The sequence below is a fragment of the Carya illinoinensis genome, chromosome 11, assembly GCF_018687715.1.
Source record: "Carya illinoinensis cultivar Pawnee chromosome 11, C.illinoinensisPawnee_v1, whole genome shotgun sequence".
Taxonomy (NCBI): domain Eukaryota; kingdom Viridiplantae; phylum Streptophyta; class Magnoliopsida; order Fagales; family Juglandaceae; genus Carya; species Carya illinoinensis.
Genome location: NC_056762.1, coordinates 24,909,830 through 24,935,329, shown reverse-complemented (window position 1 = coordinate 24,935,329; position 25,500 = coordinate 24,909,830). Strand labels below are relative to the sequence as shown.

The 25,500-nt window shown below is 38.0% G+C and overlaps 1 protein-coding gene across 1 annotated transcript; it reads right to left on the bottom strand.

Annotated features, from left to right (window-relative positions):
* Nucleotides 1–9,876: 9,876 nt before the first annotated feature.
* LOC122281564 (asparagine--tRNA ligase, chloroplastic/mitochondrial) lies at nt 9,877–23,704 on the bottom strand. The gene is made up of 15 exons (XM_043093165.1): nt 23,178–23,704; nt 19,379–19,447; nt 18,826–18,936; nt 17,666–17,770; nt 17,384–17,521; nt 16,824–16,904; nt 16,453–16,530; nt 16,293–16,361; nt 16,110–16,184; nt 15,843–15,926; nt 15,577–15,663; nt 14,411–14,506; nt 14,198–14,272; nt 10,823–10,949; nt 9,877–10,154 (listed from the first exon to the last, which is right to left on the bottom strand). The coding sequence occupies exons 1-15, from the start codon at nt 23,625–23,627 to the stop codon at nt 10,039–10,041; spliced, it is 1,761 nt and encodes a 586-aa protein (XP_042949099.1). The 5' UTR covers nt 23,628–23,704; the 3' UTR covers nt 9,877–10,038.
* Nucleotides 23,705–25,500: the final 1,796 nt, after the last annotated feature.

Genomic DNA, 25,500 nt, shown 5'->3' with positions numbered 1-25,500 from the left:
GATCTCGTTTTTTATTTATTTATTTAAGTTTTAGTTAAAAAATTAATTTTTCTATTATTATTATTATTATTATTATTATTATTATTATTTTGCACTTCCCATCTTGAGAGCCTAGGCAGAAAGAAACTACCCCTCTGCCAGAACACTGAGGGATACCTATTTCCTCCATTTAGTCGGTCTTCCTTCACCAACACTTCATTTAGGGCTGTAATCGGTAACGTAGATTTAGGTAATTTTATTTTTTAAATTTTTTAAAATTACAAAAATGTCTCTCTTAAAATGATTTTTTATTTTATTTAATAAAGGGTCTGCACATACAATTTCCACTTAGAGACTACAAATAGAATATAAAATTTCTCTTATAATTTTTATTCTCTATTTATTTTAATTATTTATTGTGCCCAAGTTGTTGATTATAATATTATTTTCTTAAATGAAAAAGATTTCGTTGCAGAAATTTCACACTTTCATAAACTCGTATTAATAATTAATTACTCAAGAGTGAATTAAAACTCTAAAATAAGATAGGTAATCTATATATATATATATATATATATTTATGACTTTTTACCATTAAAGTATTATTTATATTATGTTCTAAGGTTAAATAATAAAATAACCCATATGGTTTGGCCTAGACAAATTGGTTGTCTTTTAAAAATGATTTTTTTTCATTCTTATTCTTTTAACTTCCATCGTTTAAATCCTTCTGTTATAAATTAGACCTATTAATGAAATCCCAATCGCCACTAATGAAAATGCAAAAAATGATTGTTGCAAGCGCTTGGTGCAAATGGTGTGCAACCAGCTATTTAATAAATTTATTTGATTTTTTTCTCCCCCTCTCTCCATTTCGTTCCCTCTCTCTCTATCTTTGTCGGTTGTAATTTTTACACCAAATCCTTCCACAGTAGTAGTTCCACAGGTTTTGGATTTGGATTTACTCAACTAAATAAAAACTTTCTAGTTCTTTTCCAATGATGGGTCTCGCCGGAACTTTACTAAACTCCATGTATAACTAAAGTCAATTCTTGTTCTTTGTTTCCATCGATAAGAATAGGGGTCAGAGTACTATTTCTCTTTCAGTTGGGAAGCTCCCTGGCCTGCTAGTGTTGTGAGTGAAGAGAAATTGGAAGAGGATGTTGAATTGAAAAATTTGGACAGCTTCTTGGCGATTACATTGATAATCCCAAATAAAAAATTATGTAGGAAATTTTAACATTTCATATTTTTGAGAGGCTGATAAACTTGAGGAGAGAGAGAGCTTTTGATGAGAGTGATCGAGGGGCACAAAAAGCAGAGTTTGGGCTAAGGAGAGAGAGAGGGAAGGAGATAGAGGGATGGGGGAGTCTGAGATATGTTGGGTTCGAGGAGATAAGAGTCTGGGAGTATATAGAATTGGCCTGCTAGTGTTGTGAGTGAAGAGAAACTGGAAGTTCTTAGGAAATATGAGCACGAAAAAGATTGACAAGCTGCTTATATATTCTCATGGCTTTTTGAGAAAACAAACGAGGAAAAAAAAAGAAATACGAGAAAACAAGAAAAGGAAGAAGAAAGAGAGAGAGGTATGCTTTACAACCTGATTGTATCCCGCTTGCACATCCTGACTGTACCTACCAAAATTGTAAAAATGTACTGCATGTCATAATATTCAAAAATTAAAAAGACTTAAAAATAAGGAAACTGTTGATCAAACCGATGCAGCATTATGTGTCTTTTCTTTAATATTAAATAAAAAAGGCAAAATGCGCTATTGGTTTGATGCATCGGTACCCCAGCACCATCCTTAAAAATAAAGTAAAAAAAAATAAAAATACAAAACTTAAAATTAAAAGCAAAAAAAGTCTTGAAGGGTGCTTTTATTTTCCATTTAAAAGATTAGTTGTAGAGTCTAAACATTTAGTAAAATTAGTTGTAACTATTTATTCTAATTAGTACTTGAGGCACCAAATAATGACATCACTATATATCTAGCTATCGATTGGTCGAAGTCGTACATTTTGCTGGATGCTAGGTAGTATTGATTGCATGCTTCGATACTGAAATAGTTATATTGCTACACAACGGATTCAGGAATTCCTCTCTCACCTACTATGAGTGGAGGTGCTCTCTCTCGCCTAGTGCAAGTACGGTTCTTTTTGTCCTTGGATATTTTCTGAAGAACTTTTCCTTAACGGGGGGACGATGAGTGGAATGGCGGATGACCTGGAAGGACTATATGGCCGCATGTCCTTAACAGAATCTGAGGAAGAAGTGGTGTTTGTTGATGAAGCGGTGGTTTGTGATACCGTCTACAGGGGTGAAAAATGCTTGATAATTCAGTTGCTGACTATGAAACATTACAGTAAGGAAGCATTGAAGCAGATGCTGCGAAGGATCTGGAGACTAGTAAAATCGATGCGCATTCAGAATCTTGGGTCCAAATTCCTCATTGCTGAGTTTGAGGAAATAAAGGATAAAGAGAGAGTGATTCGAGATGGACCCTGGACATTTGACAAACAGTTGGTGCTGGTGAAAGACTTTGATGGGGTGCAACAAACTCAAATGTTGTAACTGTTCGAGGCGTTATTTTGGGTCTGAATCCACGACTTGCCATTGATGGCCCGAAGCGAGGCTGTTGGAAAACTAATTGGGAGTGCGCTGGGAGCCATGGAAGACATGGATTTAATTGAGGGTGAGCTTGCATGGGGTGAGTTCATGCGGATTTGAGTTCGTTTGGACATAACGGAACCGCTGCTAAGGGGCAAGAAGCTGTGTATTGGCTCTAGTGTTCCATATTGGGTAAGATTTACGTACGAAAAACTACTAGATTTCTGCTACGGATGTGGGAGAATCGGCCACTCTCAGCCGGACTGTGACCAATGGAATGAGCTAGACCCAAAATAGAGCCCCCTTCCCTATGGCGATTGGTTACGGGGAGTGGGTCGTGAGGGAAAACCAACAGCACCGGGGCGGCCCCAACAGGTAGAAGTACACCGTGATAAACGCACGGATGGGGAATCTACTACTGGTCGGATAGAAACTAATGCTCCGGTAGTTGCTGAGGGAGAAAGGCATGAAGGAGGTTCTGGGTCTCGACAGAAGGGAAGCAGCACCAGAAGAGGAAATGGGTGAAGTCATGGGCCGGGCCAAGGATGGAGTGAATGTGGGCCTTTCTAGGTGCTTGAGTGTAACGGACATGGAGGCTTTTAACCGGGTTGGTGACCAGGCCGAGGGGTTGAGTGCAAAAGGGTTGGAGACTCCAAAATGCATATGGAACAAAGCCCGGCCCCTGCAACTAACGGGTAAGCATACGGGAAAATGGAAGAGGAAAAACCTAGGGGGTCATGTTACAAGGAACTCGGTGCTGAATGGTGAGACCGTAGTGAAGAGGAAGGCATCCCCATCGATAGACGTCTCGCCAGCCATGGGAAAAAAGCAGAAACGAGGAGCCCTCCCATCGGATGGTGGCGACCAACTCCATGAAGTCCGAATTGAGTTATTGGCAGCGGCTGATGTTCAGCCCTACCAGCAGCCATGAAAACCCTGGTTTGGAATTCCCGTGGGCTTGGGAACCCACAGGGAATTCGAGCTCTACGTGATCTAATCACAAAGGAAGAACCCAATTTGGTTTTCCTCCTGGAAACCAAGCTTAAAGCGAGTGCTATGGAACGCTGTAAGTATAAGTTACATTTCCAAAATTGCTTTACAGTTGATTGTAGGGGTAGAAGTGGAGGGTTAGCCTTATTGTGGATAGGTGACTTATGTGTTTGTATTCAATCTTATTCTATAAACCATGTTGATGCTTTGATTAAAGAGGAGGGTAAGCCAGAATGGAGGTTCACGGGTGTGTATGGAAACCCAAAGGTGGGTAACCGATACATGACCTGGGACTTAATTAGGCGGGTAAGTACTAGGGTGGAGGGCCCGTGGCTTGTAGGAGGGGATTTTAATGAAATTTTGCACCTCAATGAAAAAAGAGGGGGCAGACCACGACCAAATGCCCAAATGGAAGCTTTTAAACAAGTTTTGAGTGACTGCCTACTACGTGATTTGGGGTTTGTAGGACCAAGGTTCACCTGATGTAATGGTAGAGAGGGGAATCAAGCTGTTTCGGAAAGGCTAGACAGATTGGTGGGGAACAATCAGTTGTGCATGTCATTTCCCCAATATAAAATCAGGCATGGTGTGGCTGCCCATTCTGATCATTTACCCGTATGGTTTGATTCTGAAGCTATGGAGGTTAGGAAAAGATCCCCAAAACAATTTCGTTTTGAGGCAATGTGGGTAGGGGATGCAAATTGTGCTCAGATTGTTGACCAAACGTGGAACAATGGGGAATACCAGGGTAGCATGATTGATGTAATAAAGGCTCTAAAAAAGTGTGGAGAGCACCTCACCACTTGGAATAAGCAATCCTTTGGGAATGTTTTTAAAAAGGTTGATAATGCTAGGAGAGAATTACAGCAAGCTCAAAATAGAGATGGCATGCATCCGACTAGACTAAGTGTGGGTAAAGCTAGACAAGAGCTGCAACTATGGCTTGAGAGGGAGGAGACCATGTGGAAGCAAAGATCCCGGGTCTCTTGGCTTCAAGAGGGGGACCAAAATACTCGGTTCTTTCACGCCTAAGCAAATGGTAGAAGGTGGAGAAACTCTATCAAAGGCTTGAAAGATGCTGAGGGAGTTATAAGGGAAGAGGCCATGAGAGATAGACTCATTGTAGATTTCTTCAAGGAGCTGTTCACGTCTTCCCCGCAGCTGCACCAAGATGAAGTCATGGCTTGCGTACCTCGAAAAGTGACACCTGAAATGAATGAAGAATTGACAAAGCCTTACCATGCGGATGAAGTTAAGCTTGCTCTCTAGCAAATGCACCCCACAAAGGCCCCGAGCCCGGATGGTATGTCTCATCTCTTTTTTCAAAAATACTGGCATATTGTGGGTATTGCTGTAACTGATGCTATTTTACAATCTTTAAATGGTGGTGTCTTCGCTAGGGACCTAAACCATACACTCATTAGTCTTATTCCAAAGAAAAAAAAACTGTGAGTTAGTTTCTAATTATCGCCCCATTAGTCTATGTAATGTGGTGTTCAAACTAATCTCTAAGGTAATAGTGAATAGACTAAACCATCATTTACCTAAGATTATTTCAGACTCCCAATGTGCTTTTGTCAAGGGTACGTAGATTGATTTCTGATAATGTACTTATTGCATATGAGTTGGTTAACTACCTAAGGCACAAAAGGTATGGGAAAAAAGGGTACATGTCCCTTAAACTGGATATGAGCAAGGCTTACTACCTAAGGCTCAAATTGGGTTTTGCTGAAGCTGTTGTACAACTGATAATGAAGTGCATGACAACCGTCTCTTTCTCTGTTTTGATTAATGGTGAGGCACACGGTCCCATTGTTCCAACTAGAGGGATTAGGCAGGGGGACCCTCTGTCCCCTTACCTTTTCCTCTTATGCTCGGAAGGACTCACTGCACTGCTGACACACAAACCACTAGGAATATCCAAGGGGTGTTGCAAAAGTATGAGAAGGCATTGGGTCAAAAAGTGAATAAAGAGAAAACTGCTGTGGTCTTCTCAAAGAATGTGGGAGTGGTGCAACAGAGAGAATTGCTGAACTTGTGCGGGGTTAGAACCTTCCAACAATATGATAAGTACCTTGGGTTGCCAAATCTGGTTGGGAAATCAAAAACTCTTGCCTTTGCTGAAATAAAAAAGCGAGTGTGGAATAAATTGCAAAGCTGGAAAGAGAAATTATTGTCACAAGGGAGAAGAGAAATCCTTATTAAAGCTGTAGCTCTATCGATTCCCACTTATGCTATGTCATGTTTTAAGCTCCCTTTGACCTTATGCCGTGAATTGGAAGGATTGATGTCAAGATTTTGGTGGGGCCAAAAAGGGAATAAAAAGAAGATGCATTGGTTAAGTTGGAGAAAGCTGTGTGTTTCAAAATTCAGAGGGGGAATGGGGTTTAAAAATCTACACTCCTTCAACTTAGCTTTATTGGCTAAGCAAGGATGGAAGCAATTACAGAATGAAGGGTCCTTATTGCATAGGATATATAAAGCTAAATATTTCTCAACTAGTTCCTTTCTTCCAATCTAAGCTGGGACAGCATCCCTCCTATGCATGGAGAGGGATTTTTGAGGCAAAGAAATGGTTAAGAGAGGGCTGTAGATGGCGTGTAGGGTCTGGTGCATCTATTTCCATTTGGAAAGACTATTGGGTCCCTGGTTTCAGAGAACTGAGCAGAAATATAGGGGCTGGGCTGCCGGAATGCCAGGAGGATGCAACTGTGGATAGGCTTATCACCCAAGATACAAGAATGTGGAGGATTGATACTGTTAGAGCTCTCTTTAATCCAATGGTAGCTGATGAAATCCTCATGATTAGAATGCCTTTTGAGCCCTTTGAAGACAAATGGATATGGACAGAGGAAGCGAATGACTGTTTTAAAGTAAAGAGTGCCTATAGGCTAATCCAGACAACTAATTTGAGGGAAGTGGCAGAAACTTCCAATAGGGTCCAGGAAAACTACATGTGGAAAAGCTTATGGAAAATGCATGTGCCCCAAAAGATCAAGAACTTTGCATGGCGTGCTTGCAAAAATATTCTCCCTACCCTCACAAACTTGAGACACCGAAACATTATAGTGGAAGAAGGTTGTAGTTTCTGTGGGGAAAGGGAGGAGGATGTTAACCATGCTTTGTTATTTTGCCCCCAAGTAGCATAAACATGGAGGCACCTTGGACCAGCAGGCTTACGGCTCCAACAATAGCAAAGTTTTGAGGAAAATGTGAAGATCGTACTAGACAATGGTACCAATGCTGACTTTACTCTCTTTTTTGTATTATGCTAGGGTATGTGGTATAGAAGGAACAAGCTCAAGATGGAAGGGGAGAGGGTAACACCTAATGCAGCAGCTAACATGGCTATGTCCCTGCACAAATCCTTCTCTGAACTAAAAAATGTAAATGCAGCTGTTGCAAGGAAATCATACAGGTGGAAACCTCCACCACCCGGGTTCCTAAAACTAAATGTTGATGGGGCAACTTTCACAGAGTATAAAAAGGCCGGCATTGGCTTGATCCTGCGTGATAGTACTGGCATGGTTGTGATGGCAGCAACACTTTCAGAGATGGAAGTGAATGACCCATCCACCATTGAGCTGTTAGCCATACTGAGGGGCTTGCAAATGTGTATTCCTCTGGGAATCCCAAAGCTAAGGGTAGAATCTGATTGCTTAATGCTTGTTAATGAACTACAGTCCTCACAGGCACCATCATCGGCAAACAGTAATTTAGTTATGGAAGTAAAAAATTTGATGAGGTGTTTTGATGAAGTACTTTTTGAGCATGTAAACCGAACGTGTAATGGGGTGGCTCATGTTTTAGCTAGGTATGCTTGGACCATGTCTGATGTTCAGATGTGGTGGGGTTCAGTCCCAGCCTTTGCTGGTAAAGCCTTATGGTTTGATCATGCTGATTTGTAATTCGTTTTGATATGAATGAAGTTTCTACACTGCTTATCAAAAAATAAAAAAAAAAAGTTATCTTGCTACACGAAAAGATATGTTCTATTGTTGTATTCATAAATCAATTATATTTTAAAGTATTGGCATCATATAATATTTGGATATGACAGTTTTTTAAGCTAGTTGCTTGCATAATGGCATTAACAGACATGCTCATTAGATAAATGATTCAATCAATGGTAATGGTACCTTGCCAATGATATATATATCTGCTGTGGTTAACATTTGTAAAAACAATCTCATCCTTAAAATGTGATATAAAAAATATTTTGTTACATTCTAAGAGCCAGCGATCGAGGAATGTAAGATGTAGAGCATGTAATGGCAGTGACTTAAGTACAATTTGCAACTGTAATGGACCTAATTAGATGAGTTCAAACACATTATGGAATTAAGCATGTACATGAATTCTTCATAATATGATCAGGAAGGAGATGAGCAAGCTGAAAACCGAGCATAGGGTTTCAGCTATCAAAATAGGGTTACATATACAAGGATCTTTTTTTCTTCTCCATTGTGATTCTTAACTCTGATTCAGATCTAGGATATTGGAGACACCTAGACTAACAGCTAGGATATTGCAAATCCAACCCTATAAAAGGTAGATGAATTGAAATAAGTTCTTTAAGGTCAAGGGATTTTTTTGGTTGCCATCCCTCTGCATCGAATTCTGTGTATACAAAAAATAAAACATATGGATGGAAGGATGGGACTATTTTAGATACTAAAGAGAAAATGTTACATTTTAATTTGGAGCCAACGATACGGTTGAATGGCCTACGACGATGGTTTTGAACTTTGGTACGATTTTTGCGCATAAGTTTGCTCTCTTCTCTTTGCTTGAGCTCCCTATCAAGCATCACTTCGCACATGATAGCGGCATTATTGGGTCACTTAAGCCCTCATACATTTTCAGTTCCATTGAGCTAAACTAGTGAGCTATTACGTTTTCTTCAAAGGATGGCTGCTTCTAAGCCCATCTCCTGGTTTTCATCAATCGATCACTTCCTTTTGTCTCCCCTGCTGGAGATTTTGGGTACAAACGATAGGAGGGCGTTCCCAACAAAAAAAATTGGCAAGGTCAGAGCCGTGGGGATGAAGGAGAATCCGTAGGCAACTAGTTGTTACTAGAAGATGAGAAAGATGCAGATTGCTCTTTCGTATTAGAAGAGTGAGGTGCAAGCTTGTGTCTTTACTCACACAGTTGAAAGATAAGATGTGCTACTAATGTGTCTAATGTCAAGAGAACTAACGGTTAGCTTGCAACTAATGACTTAGGGAACCTGAAGGGCAAGGAAGAAGACTTCAAGGACGACTAGATTATCTCCTACCATCTTTCGCTTCTATGCCTACGGGGCTTATCCCTGGAAGGAATAATGTCTAGGAGATTCTGGTATTCAATAGTTCCTTTATTAGCGTTGCCTTCATACTCCCTCTCTTGCTACCCAAAACTAGGTGTACTGAAGTTGACCTTCTAAGTTAAAAATAAAAAAAGAAAAAAGAAAAAAGAAAACTTCTGGGGGTATTCCCTAACCTTGTAACTAAAAATCAATGATCTCTTTGTTGATCGATGACGTCTGCCGCCGCATCCTCGCCAGAAGTGCCAACATTTTGACACATTTCATGGCAACTGCCCAGGAAGCATTCCCATCGACCCTTTTATCACACAAACATTGTGCTAGAAACACTCGGGAATTTGAATTTCCTTGAGCTGTAATTGCTTTCCTTAATATAAAACGCGCTTCCTTCGCATTATCTCTGCATTGTCTGAAAGTCTTCCCACGTAGGAGAGAATTTCTTCATTATCTACGCAGGAAAACCTAGGCCGCTGTGGTGCCTGCAGTTGATGCAGCCCATGAGCTCGTGGAATCCAAGCATGTCTGCTAAAAATTAGGAGAGCTTTGAACCTGACAAGTATTCTTTCAATTCCCCATAAGAGGTAGTCATCTCGAGTTATGGCAATTATCAAAGAAATAAGTCACTTCTGTCCATTTAAATACCTTACAAGTAACACATGATTACATTATTTTGCCTCTTATTTGGGGGAATGAAAAAAAAGCTCAGAAAAATAAAATAAAATCTCCACCTGTTGGTTTTTGTTGTGTTCTCTTCCCCCTGTTAGTTTATGCATCTTTGGAGAACCGCCAATTCATATTTTGAGTTATACTGCTGCCTAAAAGAGACTCGCACTTCTTAGGAATAAGGCACCCAGCAAACACCTTCTGTTATCTCATTTGAGAATGCCAGTTTCAGGAAGAACCTTTGAGTAATATTTTACACAACTTCCTTCCGAATAAATACTACAGAGAAGTCTCATTTCCATGTGTGCAAATATCAAAAAGAAATGTTAAGAGAATACCAAAAATGACATTAAATAACTGTTCATGGGGGGTGGAAATCTTTAAGATTTTTTTAGTTCAAAAAATTGATGTACATAAAATACAAAGAAAAAAGGGACGGAAAGAGGGGGGGGTTTATAAAATTACAATAAAAAGGAGCAGTTTTGCCATTAAAACTCAGCCGAACCAGGTGCCCTAGGGAAAGGGATTGCATCTCTTATATTCTCTATTCCAGTAGCAAATTGCACAAGCCTTTCAAAGCCCAACCCAAATCCCGCATGAGGAACTGGCATGCAAGAAAACGATATTAAAATACAAATTATAAATCATAGATTTTAACTAAGAATGCATAGAACCATTTTTATTATTATTTTTATTATTTATAAAAGCTGTCACCCCAACATTATCCTACCAGTATGGTTACAACTCTAAGCCATATCTGTCAGAGCTGAGATTGCTAGCCCATGAGATCCCAAAAAGGGCCTAAATGAAAATGCAGCTGCACATCCGGACTAACTTAAGATGCCACGTCTAGAGTGAAGTGAAAAACTTCCAGTGAATAAACACGCACTTCCTCTCTTAATTTTTCTACTGCAAGTTTGCAGCCAACCAGAAATGCTTTCCTAACTGTTATCACTTCCCAAATCATGAGCCCCTCAAACTAATTTATCACCAGACAATAATCAAGTATGCAAACTACACTAATGGCAACAATCTGGTTGTAGACCTAACATCAGCAAACCCATTTCCAATTCATATCTCAAATTTTTTTTTTTAAATATTCAATTAAGATCTTAACATACCAACCTTTACGATGTAATTACTATGTATTTATAAATTTAACTGATGTATGTATAACCAAATAAGTCATAAATAGTATATGAGCAAGTCCACCTTTCTCAGAAATGACCAAATTAAGGATTTCTCTTTATTTTAAAGAAAGCAAATCCTGACCTGAACCATAACGACGCAAATCAAGATACCACCAGTAGCTGTCTTTATTCAGCTTTAAGTCATCTAAACGAGCTTCCAGATATTCAAGCCTTTCTTCTCTTTGGCTACCACCAATAAGCTCACCAACCTGACAAAGGTTTGCAATAGCATTAAAATTCTTTTTTATTTATTTATGAATAAACAAGTTTTTTTAATCAAAAACGGATGGCAAAAGCCAGTATTAAAAATCTTATGTAAGGGTATCCAAGACAAGGCTTGCAATAAGCTCATTCACTAAATTTCACCTGTCAATACTAGAAAATAAAATATTAATTGCTACACGGAATCACAAGGGCATGCCTCACCTAGTTATCATCTACTTGCCTAGCTTGTTGTATACCAGAAGCATTATTGAGATTTTATTTTTACAGTAGTTTCTCTTACTTTCATAGTTTGATGGAGTCCAATTTAGGATCCATTCCCCCCTAAAACTAATTATCCATCGAGTTGACAGAGACTTGTAAATTGGGAAACAATAATAATCAATACACCTCTAAATAGCCGTTTTCACCTTCTATGATAAACTTTCTGTGGTAATGTCTTGTTTTTATTTTTTTGTCTTCTAAAACTGAAATATTTTGAAGCAAATACTTCTTTCTTTTATAAGTACGATTAAATTTCTTGAAACAAGTAAACAAGCGCTGCCCAAGTAGATACAAAAGAGAACATCTAGTTACAAGTTAAGAGGTAGAAAATGGTACAAGAAAGTCATGAAAACTAGATCCATTGAGTAAAAGGACAGAAACCCAAAGAAATACGGTGTCAAAAAAAAAACTTCTAAGCTCATCTAAAGAGCGCTCCCTATCATCAAAGCTCCGATTTTCAAGCCACATGCACCACATGAGACATAAAGGAATCATTCTTGATATAGCAGCAAAATGTGGGTTGCTCTTGAAAGAATAAAATTCATGGAGAGAGCATCCAGTTTCAACAATCCTTAAAAAAGGCCATCCTTCTAATCATGTGATGGACCTCGCCATCTTCAAAAAGCCTTTCCAACCCCAGCTTGCACTGAAAATATTAAAAGACTCGAAAACTAAACTGTTGGAAAGACGGAGATTTTGGCCTTTCAGCCAAAGAGCCCGAGACTTTTTGGCCTACATGAGATCTCCTCCAACAGGATCATCTTCTCAAGTTCAAGCCACAATGCCTTTCCACGCCAATTTGTCATCCAAAAGAGTCTCATTCTCTTCCCAACTGCCCCATAATTCCTCAAGAAGGGAATTCTTCACACTATCTAAGTTCCCAAAAATTCCACGTTCCACTTCTTCAATTCACTCTTCAAGGTTTTAACAGCCAATATATAACCTGGAGTGCCACTAAATTGATAAAATGACCACCATTGCCTCACCTTTTCCACGAATCCACAAGCTTTTAAACACATTTTCAAACTTCAAATACCTGCAGCCAACTAAATACCCTCACAATTTATCATGATGGGGGAAGTGGTCCAAACATACCCAAGCAATCTCTTTTGACACAACTCCAAAAAATGTGTCTCCCAAGAAGGAGATATCAGAAATCTATAAAATCTCACCCAAACCCGATTGTTAAGACCATATGAAAGCACTCCCAACAAGGGGCAAATTGAACTACACCAAGGCACGTCCCACGAACTACATAAACCAGTAATCTCATCCCACAACAATATCCAATTGCTAACCAAATCTGGCCAAAAGCCCACTCAAAACCATCGTCCACATTCTTGAAGAAGCAATTTGTAAAATCCAGTATCTATATAGAATTTTTTTCCAGTCAAATAGAGTCCATATACATTCTAACAAACTAAATGCCCCATATCCCGTATGCAATTTGAGGATCTTTAATAAAGCTCTATTGGGGAAGTGGCTTTGGAGGTATCATGTGGAGGGGGATTTTTTTTTTTTTTTGGGGGGGGGGGGCGCGGGGGGCATGGTGTGGGTTTGTGGAAATATATTAGGAAGGGTTGGCCGTGCTTCAAAAAACACATCCATTTTGTTGTTGGAGAGGGCACTAGAGTCAGGTTATGGCACAATGTCTGGTGTGGTGAGACCGCGAGAGTGCTCTTGAAAGGACTTTCCCAGCCCTCTATAGTATTGCTCTGATAGGGAGGCCTCTGTGGCAGATATATACACATTTTCTCATGGTTTTCATCAGTGAAATGGGCTAATCATGATTGGGAATTGCATACCGTCTCAGAATTCTTCAGTCTGATATATTCCAAAGGGAGGCTAATGGCACGGGGGATAGGATACAGTGGAGGTCCAATGGCAGAGCAGCAAGAAGTTCACAGTTAAGGCATATTATAAACTACTGGGATCACAAGGTAATGTTTTCTTCCTGTGGGCAAGAATTTGGAGATCCCGTGTGCCTTCAAAAGTGGCTTTCTTTGTATGGATAGCGGCTCTAGGGAACATCCTGACCATGGACAACATGAGGAGGAGGGGGTTAATTGTGCTGGACTGGTGTTATATGTGCAAAAAAAATGGAGAGTCAGTGGATCACTTATTATTGCATTGTGAATGTCAAGAACTTTATGGAATGAGATCTTTAGAAGAATTGATGTTCCTTGGGTAATGCCATTGAGGGTGGTTGATCTATTTGCTTGTTGGAAGGACATTCAGGCTGTCCTCAGGTAGGGGCAGTTTGGAGGATGGTACCATTGTGCATTATGTGGTGTATTTGGTCAGAAAGGAATGCGTGATGCTTCGAAGATAGGGAGCGCACTATGGCGGAGCTTCAGAATTTTTTCTTACACACGTTATTGCTCTGGTTTTCAGCTATTGTGCTTCATGGAACCAATGTTCATGACTTCTTATCCTTTATTTAGAACGTTTAGAATGTTTTTAGGCGTTTCTTCTGTATACTCCCTATGTACATAGGCTATGCCTATCTTCATTCTCTTCAATAAAATTTGATTATTACTTGTCAAAAAAAAAAAAAAAAAAAAAAAAAAAAAAAAAAACCCAGGCTAGGAGTTCCAATCTATCAATTATCCATTAATAATTAGCAGCGGTTTATAATAGAGTTTGTAAAATCACTTGATTAAAAAAAATCTTTATTGGTAAATATATCACATGCACCATAAATATATATATTTTTTATAAGCTGCACCATAAATAGATTAAATCAGTGAAGCAATGGAATCAGACAGTTATACCGGTGGTGGGAAGGAGTGACAGAGAACATTCTATTACACATGCACAAGCACTTTTCTTCTTGAAAGAGTTTCCATTGCACAAACATAAGTCTTAACTGCTATTATATCATAAATTAGAAGCCTGATAAATTGCCAGTTTCCCAGCCTGAACTAGTTAGCAGCAAAGAAAGATATGAAACGAAAAATCTAAAGATTACCCGAGGAACCAACATATCCATTGCCGCAACAGTTCTCCCATCATCATTTTGCCGCATATAGAATGCTTTGATTTCCTGAAATTTTACATGGAATTAGTTATAAAAAAAAGTTATATTAAATAACTTCAAAGTGCCATATCCTTGGCATAAGTTTTTCTTTATTTATTCTAGGCAATAAGGAAAGAATGAAAGAAAGGCGAAGGGAGCTAATGCCTTAGGATAGTCTCTGATTATAACAGGGCATCCACCAAATGCCTCTTCAGTTATGTAACGTTCATGCTCACTCTGCAGATCACATCCCCATTTCACCTACAATTCAGAAAAATAAAAGAAGGATTTTACATTAAAAAGATTGACAAAATCATTGTAAAAACCACATAACACAAATCTGTTCTAGTGTTTTATGTCAAACCATGTGTTTCTGTAAGATGTAGTCGTATTGGGGCCACTACTACAATATTTGTATCCTGCTAAAAAGATTAATGTATCCCAAAAAATGTCAGGGTTTGCCTATTATTTTTATTAAATTGTTCAACTTATCCTGCAACAAGTGATCCATTCAAGATCTAGAGTGGTAGAGAGAGGTGGTGCTTTCATAGTTTAGAAAGCGACAGTCCAACAGTGAAGCTATTTAGTAACACATAGTCCACAATTCAAAAAACAAGCTCTCATTACAAGACTTGGGCATATGATCCAAAACATGAATAACAACTTTGGTAGAAACTTGAAAGCATAAGTCCATAAAAAAATTCCTCTTAAATTCTGTCATCATTCAAAGGTTTGTTAATAAATCTCTTCCAACGAAAAAAAAAAAGTATGAGCTTCTCAGAATTGGAAATGGTTGCAATATTGGATTGAATATTGCCAGGAGAAAAGGAACAAATCACCTGCTACTAAAGACTAACCTTGCAAACTCAGGGCAACATAATGCTATGGCTTTCGGGCACAAACAATACACGAGAACATTTGAGTTTGATATGTCTAAGTTACTACTTATAACATGAAGAAAAGCAACGAAACCCCGTGGTTTTGATCAAATCAGGTTTATTATGAGAAACACATCTAGAGGAAAAATTTAAAAAGTTCCTAAAATGAATTTCTGCTATACTCAATGAAAGGACGGAGAGGCCTAGCTAAAATGACACTTTCTTCCCTAACAATAATAAGATGGAGGGTGAGGTCAAATGTTTAACACCCACTACATGTGTATAGCTTACCAAAACTATACATGCATGCATGCACACAAGCATACACAAACACTTACACATATATATAAACCATTACTTATAATATATAAATATATATATATATATATACCACAGTCAAAGTGAATTTGCAATGATTGTGCTAGTTTAATGAGCAAGAATAATAAGTTGTACCGGGAATTCAAACTTCTTATTTGTTTTTAACAGAAGCTCAATTGCATCAGTATAAGTCATCTGCACAAAGTCTTTTTCTGCCACATCCTGTTGATTGTAGAAAAAATATTCGCAAAGGTGAGGTGGATCATTATATTTGTAAAGAACATATTAAAAAAAGGTATTGAGTAGAAGGGGCAGTTTGAGGGAGATAGGGTATGTTGAAAGAAAATACAAATGAGCAATGACGAAGGTTAGAAACAATAAGTTACACAGAGATTTCATACACTCAATCGATCAATGATTCCTTTCTCAATCCAAGTATTGAAGAAATCCATGTCTTCTTTGCAATTTTCGAGGACATATGTTACCTTCAAGCATAATAGAGGCAAATGTTACTAATAGAAGTCCTGAAAATGAAGATCCCACCCAAGAACTGTATGAGCTTTCCACATGCATATGTTACTAATAGAGGCATATGTCCACATGCTTGAGCTTTCCAGAAGACAGTCTGATGAGTGTTGAATTGACAATGGTTATGAAGGGTAACATACTACGTACTGGAGATAGGCAGTTGCACAGGCCATGTCATCATTCAGATCAGCAAATGCAAGTTCTGGTTCAATCATCTAGAGCAATGAGAAGAGTTGTAAGATATTCTGTCACAGAATACATATACAGGAGGAACAACACAGGAAGAGACATTATAAGGAACAGAAATAACCAAGAGCGCATACCCAAAATTCAGCCAAGTGCCTAGAAGTGTTCGAGTTTTCTGCTCGAAATGTTGGACCAAATGTATACACCTGGACAAAGTGATCATAGAAAGAAATATTAGAATCTTTTCCCATACAAATTGGTAATACTAATACAGTTAGGGGTTTGAAAAAAATTTACATCAGAAAGGGCAGTAGCATATGTTTCAGCATTGAGTTGGCCTGAGACAGTCAAGAATGCGGGCTTCCCAAAAAAGTCCTTACACATGAAATGAAATGAGGAGAAAAATCAGTGGCAACTAACAGGATGGCATACTTGCAATGACTATTTCCAATATAATGAGTACACTTAATACAAATTTTACAAATGGAAATCAACACGATTAACACCAAAAACAGATTGAACCATTAATATATCCATATATTTAAAATGACACATAATGATTTCCCAAAGAATATTCAAGCATGATATTTTCATATGGTTACTGTGCATCATCCGATTTTCTCTGTACAAGTAACTCAAAAAAAGAGTTTGAAGTGAATCTGACTCACCTGTGACCAATCAATTAACCCATCCTTGGTCTTTGGAATGGCATCCACAGGAGAATCGAAAGCTTCTCCGGAGTTTGGTATCTGAGATAATTCAGAAGTGAATTAGATTTCACAGAAGCATAAATAGGTCTAAAGGACACCGAAATGAAATGGCAGCCTCACAAGACAAAAATGCAGAGATAACTATACAGACAATAAGCTAAATTCATACCTTACACTAGGGCATTTTATCTGTAACTCTAATTGTATAAAAAAAAAATTGCTTATATTTCTACTTAAAGACACTAGAAAGGCAGTAAACAAGAAAGCAAGCACACAAGATAAAGATTAAAGCCAGGGATTTTCCTCCTGACAAACGTGCACAGTGTTTGCACCTACCACGAGAAACACAAAAGGGAGGGGCGATCAAGAATGGCTAAATATTGATAACATTTTATTTTTCAGCTTGGTAGAAAACATAAGGTTTTCTTTTAAAAACAGTTGTGTTACCTTACAAAAAATCAAATGTAATAAACATCATACATTATATAGAATAAACTATTTTAATCTACAATGCATACCAAAGTAGTCACACAGAACTGTTCACCCGCTCCTTCACAATCTGAAGCTGTCACAATTGGACTTGAGACCCAAACGAATCCATGTTCTTGGAAAAATTTGTGCGTAGCAAAGGCCAATGCATTCCTTACCCTTGCAACCTAGAACCACGATGCACCATTAAGCAAGAAAACGTAAAACAAAAGGCGAAGGACCACGTTATGGCCCTGAAGAAAAATCACCCTGGACATGTAAGCATTTGCTACATGGTACCACACTATGGCAAACAGGAAGCAGAACCATACCGCTCCAAAAGTGTTTGTTCTTGGACGAAGATGAGCTTTTGTCCTCAAAAATTCTCTGCTGACCCTTTTCTTTTGGATCGGATAAGAAGGATCACTCTTTCCAAGCTACACACAGTACATTCATAGTCAACACAAATTAAAGATATTTCTCTGCTGACCCTTATCAGTGTTTCACTTGACATGCATGCTAGAACACACATACAATAGGGCACAACATATGATTGAAAACTTCTAAGTCCTAATCTCACGCTGTTTCCTATTCTAATATAAATAAGTTTACTTTCAAGGTCAGACACCTCTTATCTGCTTGAATTTATTTAAGGTTATCAAAAATAAATTTATTTGTGTAAGTTCAGAAATTTCCTCTTTGTTTGGTGGAAATTGTTCGTTCAGAGCTAGAAAGCGGTACATATAATTCTACAAGTTGGCTGCAAGGAAGAATCAGCACAATGACGTGGGTAAGATGCTTCAATATGGGAAGAAAGTTGATTACAGCTTAATTTTTAGCTTACATTTAGCTTAGATTTAGGTCAAATTAAAAAGATTCTTCTATTTGATGCAGCAACCTAGAACTTAAGAAATTACCTTATATGACTATCCAGCATCAAACAGGAACATATACTGTTACCCACTACCATCCAAGCATCAGATATTTAGAAAAATGAGAACATGGGGCTCAGCCTAATAATTTTGAGGCTTAGCCTTGGAGATCTAATCCACTACGTTTGAATACTTCCAATTGTGAACCATCAATAAAGCACATGCCCTACTTATGAAAATTGTAATCTCTCTTCCTTTTTTCTTGGAGTGGGGGCGGGGGGGAAAGGGAGGGGTACACAAACAGTTAAAACTCTAACTTTACAGTAAGTTGCGAATTTCATCGTAAGTTCTACCTTCTGTATCAGACAAGGCTCAAAGACGTGTGTCAAAATTCATACCATCCTCTTTCTTTCTGTTTCTTTTTCAAAGACACTCACATGCACATGTACCTTGTACATATTAATATGCCAGAATACTAGAAATTAAAATGCAAACTACTGAAGATTCATCTAATAGTGTATAAAATAAACAAATTTGTTTCACAGAAGTCTATGTGGTAGCATAATATCATAAAGGTGCTGCAATAACCCTGTCAAATAAGAATAAATAAAAACACTAACCACTATAATTTTCTTGACCTTCAATTCCACCTTTTGTTTTGAGCCTTTACTGGCCGCCACAATCCCTTGCACCCATATTGATGCACCAGTTGCAATAGAACCAGCTTCTACCTATTAATTAGCTCCGGAGCTTGAAAAAGGACAGAATGAAAGCTAGATATGTCCAGGAATGAAGCAAATATACCGCAATAACACATCATGTGAACCTTTTATACACTTATACTTGAAAAGAAAAAAACAAAAATAGGAAGATATCCGGCACGACATACAACTCGTGCAAACAATGGAAGGTTCTCCATTTTAAAAAAAGTTTTTAGCCTTGTAGCGAATCAGTTTCAAATACATTGAGGCTTTGAAAACTTGGGAATCTTTATGGACAGATACCTCATAAGCCAATCAAAGGTGTACATTGCACATCTTTTTATTCCTATACAACACACTCATCATCTCATGCGTGTTGAGGTTTTCACTTTTTTTTTTTTTTAATCTGTGGGTGATCAATAACCTTTTGACTTTAAAAGAAGGCACTGTTTTAGCTCATAGTGATAGCTACCTGATCGTATCCTTCGGCATCCGAATCCATCACGCATTGCATATTTGAAAGGCAGGAACCATCATTGACCTAAGGATATAACAAGTACACCTTCATACAGTAAGAAGTTGACAGCGAGTAACAAAATCCTATTTCACTCAATAGATTTTTTTTTTATGTGTAATGCAAGTGTATAATCTGTAGTGGACTTGGCTCCATCTCTCTCTTTTTTTTTTAGGACAGAAAATTTATTAATCCACATAATTAGGCATAGCCTATGTATGCAGGAAGTATACAAGAGAAAAACACATAACTACGAACTAAAGCTGGAAAAACAGCACAAAAGTCATTAAGACTAGTCCCATCCAATACAATAACCAAAGCCCAAAGCAACAACGTATGAAAGAAAAAATCTCTAATCCTTCCCAACGAATGTTCTCTATTGTCGAAACACTGTCCATTCCTCTTATTCCAAATACACCATATAAGGCATAGAGGTACCATCTTCCAAACAGCCACAATTTGTCGAGTGCCTCGAATACCTCTCCAACAAGCCAAAGGATTCACCACCCTCTTGGGCATCACCCAAGCAATGCCAAGCCTAACAAAATCCTCATCCCACAAAGCCTTCGACCCATCACAACGGAGAAGAAGGTGATCCACCAATTCACCACACCTTTCGCATATAAAGCACCAATCCATTACAACTATACCTCGCTTTCTCAACGTATCAAGTATTTCTTATTTCCAGGATGAATCCAAAACAATCTATTATCCCCTCCTGACTTTATGTTTAGAGCATAGAGCAAGCTGTAAAAATAAGCAATCCCCCACCTCCCAATCCTGGACGTCGCTAATAAATCTCACTGACACTTAATGAAACCAGCAGAATTATCCATATAACCAGCCACAGAAGCACCTTTATCAAAGGCAATCCTAAAAAGAGAAGGAAAAACATTCTTCAAGACCTCATCTCCACACCATAACTCATGCCAAAAACTGATCCAGTTACCCTACCCACCTCAAATATGAAATTTTTGGAGAAATCCCCCCATCCGTTTTGAATGAATTCTCATACTCCCACACCATACGCCCCTCTTACTTCGTTTGAGCACCAACCTCCCCAAATACTCCCATATTTTGCATCAATATCAGTTCTCCAATGGGCATCCCCTTCTTGATGGTATTGCCACAACCATTTCCCTAAAAGTGCCTTATAAAAAGTTTTCAACTTTCTAACCCCCAAACCTCCCAAAGATAAATGAGTGCAAATCTTGTCCCACTTAAGCAAGTGGAATTTTTTCTCATCCTCCAAACCTCCCCACAAAAAAGCACGAAAGATCCTTTCATTCTAGTAGCCATTCCTGCAGGCAAAGGAAATAAAGATAGGAAATAATTTGGGATGCTAGATAAAGTACTCTTGATTAAAGTGATTCTTCCCCCTTTGGACAATTAAATCATTTTCCAACCAGCCAATCTATGTTCGACCTTCTCAATAACCTTGTGGCTCGTCCCATATTGCCTTGGATTTATGAGGTGCCCCCGAGGGAAGACCAAGATACTTCATAGGCAAAGTAATACCTTGCAACCCAACATATCAGCCAAATCCCCTAACTTATTGACCAAACCAATGGGGATCATTTCAGACTTTGACAATTTAACCTTCAAACTGGAAACAACTTCAAAACATAACAAAAGTGCCTATAACAAATGAATCTAGTAAGAATTTGGCACACAAAGGATCAAAGTGTCATCACCGAAGAGTAAATGAGAGACATTAATGCTGCCATGCAATGAGCTACCCACCAAGAAGCCCCTATCCACTGCTGCCTTCAACATTCTGCTCAAAACATCCATTACTAAATCAAAAGGAAAGGGAACAAAGGGTCCCCTTGTCTCAATCCCTGGGAGCTATTAAAAAAACCAGTTGGAGTGCCATTAACCAAAACTGAAAATGTAACAGTAGAGAGCTTCATTACCTACCAAGGATGTACATCAACAAATCCTAGTTAACATGATCAAAAGCCTTCTCTATATCAAGTTTACAAAGGATGCCTGGCACTCCAATTCTGATTGTGCTCTCCAAACATTCATTAGCAATGAGAACGGAATCAAGGATTTGCCTTCCCTTGACAAAGGCATTTAGTGACTTCATAATGATCTTCTCCATAATCTCGCTCAAGCGATTGACAAGAACCTTCGAGATGATCTTGTACACTCCACTAACAAGATTGATGGGACGAAAATTCTTCACCTCCATAGACCCAACCTTTTTTGGGATGAGCGCAATGAATGTAGCATTAAGACTTTTCTCAAATTTCCTATATGAGTGAAATTCAAGAAAATCTTCATGACGTCCTCCCTAACAACGTCCCAACAAGCCTAAAAGAATTCCATGGAAAAGCTATATGGTCTCGGGGCTTTATCTTCATCCATCTCTCTTATCATGTTGAACACTTTCTCTTCAAACATTCTCTCCAACCAAACTAAACTTGACTAATCAATCAAATCAAACACCAGCCCATCAACCTTAGGTCGCCAAGAATATTGCTCTTAAGAAGCTTTTCATAAAAGTGAACAATGTGATTCTTAATATTTGAACGATCTGTAAGGACACTACTTTTTGACTGAAGCACCTCAATGGTATTATTTCTTCGATGAGTACTGGCAACTCTATGAAAGAATTTGGTGCACTTGTATCCTTCCTTCAACCAAAGAGTCCGAGACTTTTGTTGCCAAGAAATCTCCTCCATAAGTGTGATTTTTTCCGGCTTAGTTGCAACACCGAGTTTCCTTTCCTTCTCATCAACCAAGAGAACCGCTACAACCTCTTTTTCATCAAAATAATGGAGCCCCTCAAAAATAGACTTTCTCTAATCAACAATGTTCCCAACAACTTCCTCATTCCATTTCTTCAAGTCATTTTTCAAAAATTTGAGTTTTCCAGCTAAAACAAAGCCAGGTGTACCCGAAAACTGATAGAGGACCACCATGATCTCACATTTTCCACAAACCCATCAGCTTTTAACCACATTCTCAAATTTAAAATATCACCGGCCCTCATGAATACCCCCACTGTTTTAATAGCATATATCAATAGATTTTGGCCCCCTTTGGATTCGGAAAACATTTTATCTCATCATTAGAACTTTTCTAAATTTCCATACAAAATATAATAAACAATTTAACTTTTTCAAATCTCAAAATAATAATAATATTAAAAAATAATATTCTAACAATATTTTATTCAACTTTCATCTTTCATCGAAAACCATCTCATCTTATCTCTGAATCCAAACCAGCCTTTTATCGATTAGAACACCATCAAATGGACATAGAGTCTAATTTTGTTTCTTTTGAATTCGTATGATTATATATAAACTAACCAGAAATTGTAAAATAAAATCTACACTGTAATCACAATATTACCCTGGGAAAGGAGAATAGAAAAAGTGGTTATACTACTTGCAAGCCTGGTGTGACACACCGCTTGTTGTAGAACCTCTTTTAGTTATGAAAAAAGTCAAAACTATATTTATTAGTTGATGTATATTTTTCGCATTACTGGTGTGTCTTGGTGTCTCAAAAAATGAGATTACAAATAGGGTTTTTAAAAAACCGTCGCCTTTTTATTGTCATATCAGTTTGCAGAATAAACTTCGAGAACTGAACTCAACGTATCTAGGTCCAGTTGACTGCATTTTACAACTTCATTTAAATGTTTGGTTCCATTTCTCTCCCTAGATTTTCTCGGAAACCAAACAGAGCCACCACAACTAAACCACACATACAATGATACAATGACACAAATGACTGTTACCTCAATAAAAGTAACGCTGCTTTGAACTCGAAGAGTCCGAACCCAACCCATCACGACCAGGGTCTGCCCCACCCGACCTAACCCTTCATCGGGCCCGGCCATTATATCCACAATTCTCAGTTTCTTCCTGAACTCCCCAATTTTCTCTGCCATATCGCCCCTCCACTTTTCGGCAGATTCCGGTTTCGTCCTCTCCACTGCCTCGCCGGGCTGGAGAGTTCCGGAGACGATGGTACAGAAGCATCTACGGCGAGGAACTGCGAGGCCGGTGCCGGAGAGAGGGACTGGCCGGTGATGAAATGGCGGGAAAACGAGGGGTTTGGTTTTGGAGAAATTGGGAACGATGTCGGAGATAGGATTATGTTTGGCGTAGAGGGAGAGATAACGAATGGCAGCGTAGGGATTAAGGCGGAGAGGAGTTGCCGGTGCTATAGCAGCCGCAGCAGCCATTTGAGTTAGTTTTTCTTGGCCTTCCTAATCTCGCGTTGCCTTGCTACTGGCCACTGGCACTCGGATGTCACTTCGTAATGGACACCACCTTTATATCCGTTCAGTTTTTTTTTTGTTTTTTCAAATTAATTATTAATAATATCTCTTATAAGAAGATTTGTACATTACACGTCATCTATAGGTTATAATTTAGTACAAAAAATTTAAATTTTAAAATTTATTTTTCTACTCAAATTCTGTAATGTAGAATCTAGATTATGTGTGGTGTAAATATTTTTCAATATAATTATTTTAATATCAAAACATAAATCTTTTGAATGGTTTAGTTGTTAAGATTGGGCGTAAAATCCAGGTATTACATTCTCCAATCTTTCTTTTTAATTTAAAAATTTTTTTATGGCCATCGATAGAAGCTTGCCTAAAAATAATGGATAATGATACCCTTGCGGTTGATTTACTACTCATTTACCACTTATCATACGTGGACCATTTTATCATTTTCTTTACTAAAACTAAATGCTTCTTTCTCATTTAGTTTGAAACTTCTGTCATAATGATGTGATTTTTTTGTCATGATGTATTTTTCAAAATTGTGCCCCTCTCGATTTTTGAATCACCATTTCAAACTTCATCTTCACAATTTTCATTTTGAAATTTAAAAACTCTCATATCTCATATTAACAAGACTCGTTTATCCCAAAATTGTCGAATTCGTTCCTCTTAGAATTGCCAATAGTGATGAACGGTGCCGTTGAATGTGAGATACATGTCCCCATACCCACTCTCAAAACCAATATCCCATACTAACTCTCTCTCTCTCTCTCTCTCTCTCTCTCTCTCTCTCTCTCTCTCTCTCTCTCTCTCTCTCTCTCTGTGACAAGAGCCCTGGCGTCACTCCCAGGTCGGTCGCTCTTCCACCGTTCAACGATCAAAAGGTGAGGTTACCGTCTAACTCTCCCCTCTCCTTTTTCTCTCTCTCTGTCTAACTCTGTCTGTGTTTGTATCTGTCTATAGTTTCGGTGGTTTGAGAGATTTAGGCGAAATCACACCGAGTTTGCCACCTCCACACACAATTGACCACCCTTCTGAGCCACCAGATAAGCCCCAAAATTTCCCTCTCTACGATTTTTCTTTTAGGATGATTACTTGATTGTTGTATACTGTATTTTATAAAGTTAATGAAAAATCATTTTTATTGTTCTAAAATATTGATAAATATTTATATATGTGCAGAATTGGACCTATAAGTAGTAGTAGTAGTGTTTTTTGCAAGACAAAAAAATCATTGCAAGTAGTCTATTTATTTCACAGAAGACTATTTACTACCATTTTTTTCCATTGATCCTTTGTCACAAATACATTGGAAAGAAAAATTTCAAGTTTTTTTTTTTTTTGTCGTTACAAATAATTAACTTTTATAACGAAATTTCATAGTTGCAAATTGAATTTATATTTGTTGGTAGTATTTTCACGACAATTTGGGCAGCCTTTGCTATTATGTAATTTATTATCAACAATAGGGTTATAGTTGCAAATATGCTTAGTTGAAAGAAAATTATGATAGTTGGCTTTATTACCAAGAATATACATTTCGTAGCAAATAACTATTTTTAAAAAAATAACTCTATGCAATGAATATATGTTGTTGCAAATAATCTTACAAAAGGGGGGGAAAAAAAACACGTATTACTTTTGATATAGTGAAGATATTGTCGGGCTAATGTATTACTTTTGGGAAAATAGTAAGCAAATATTAGCACAAACAACTTGAGAGCAAAACTAAAGAAATTACTTTACACCCATTAGCACTAGGGGTGAGCTCTGACTTACTGGGAGTTTAAATTTGAATTTTGGATTCGACTTTGATTTGTGT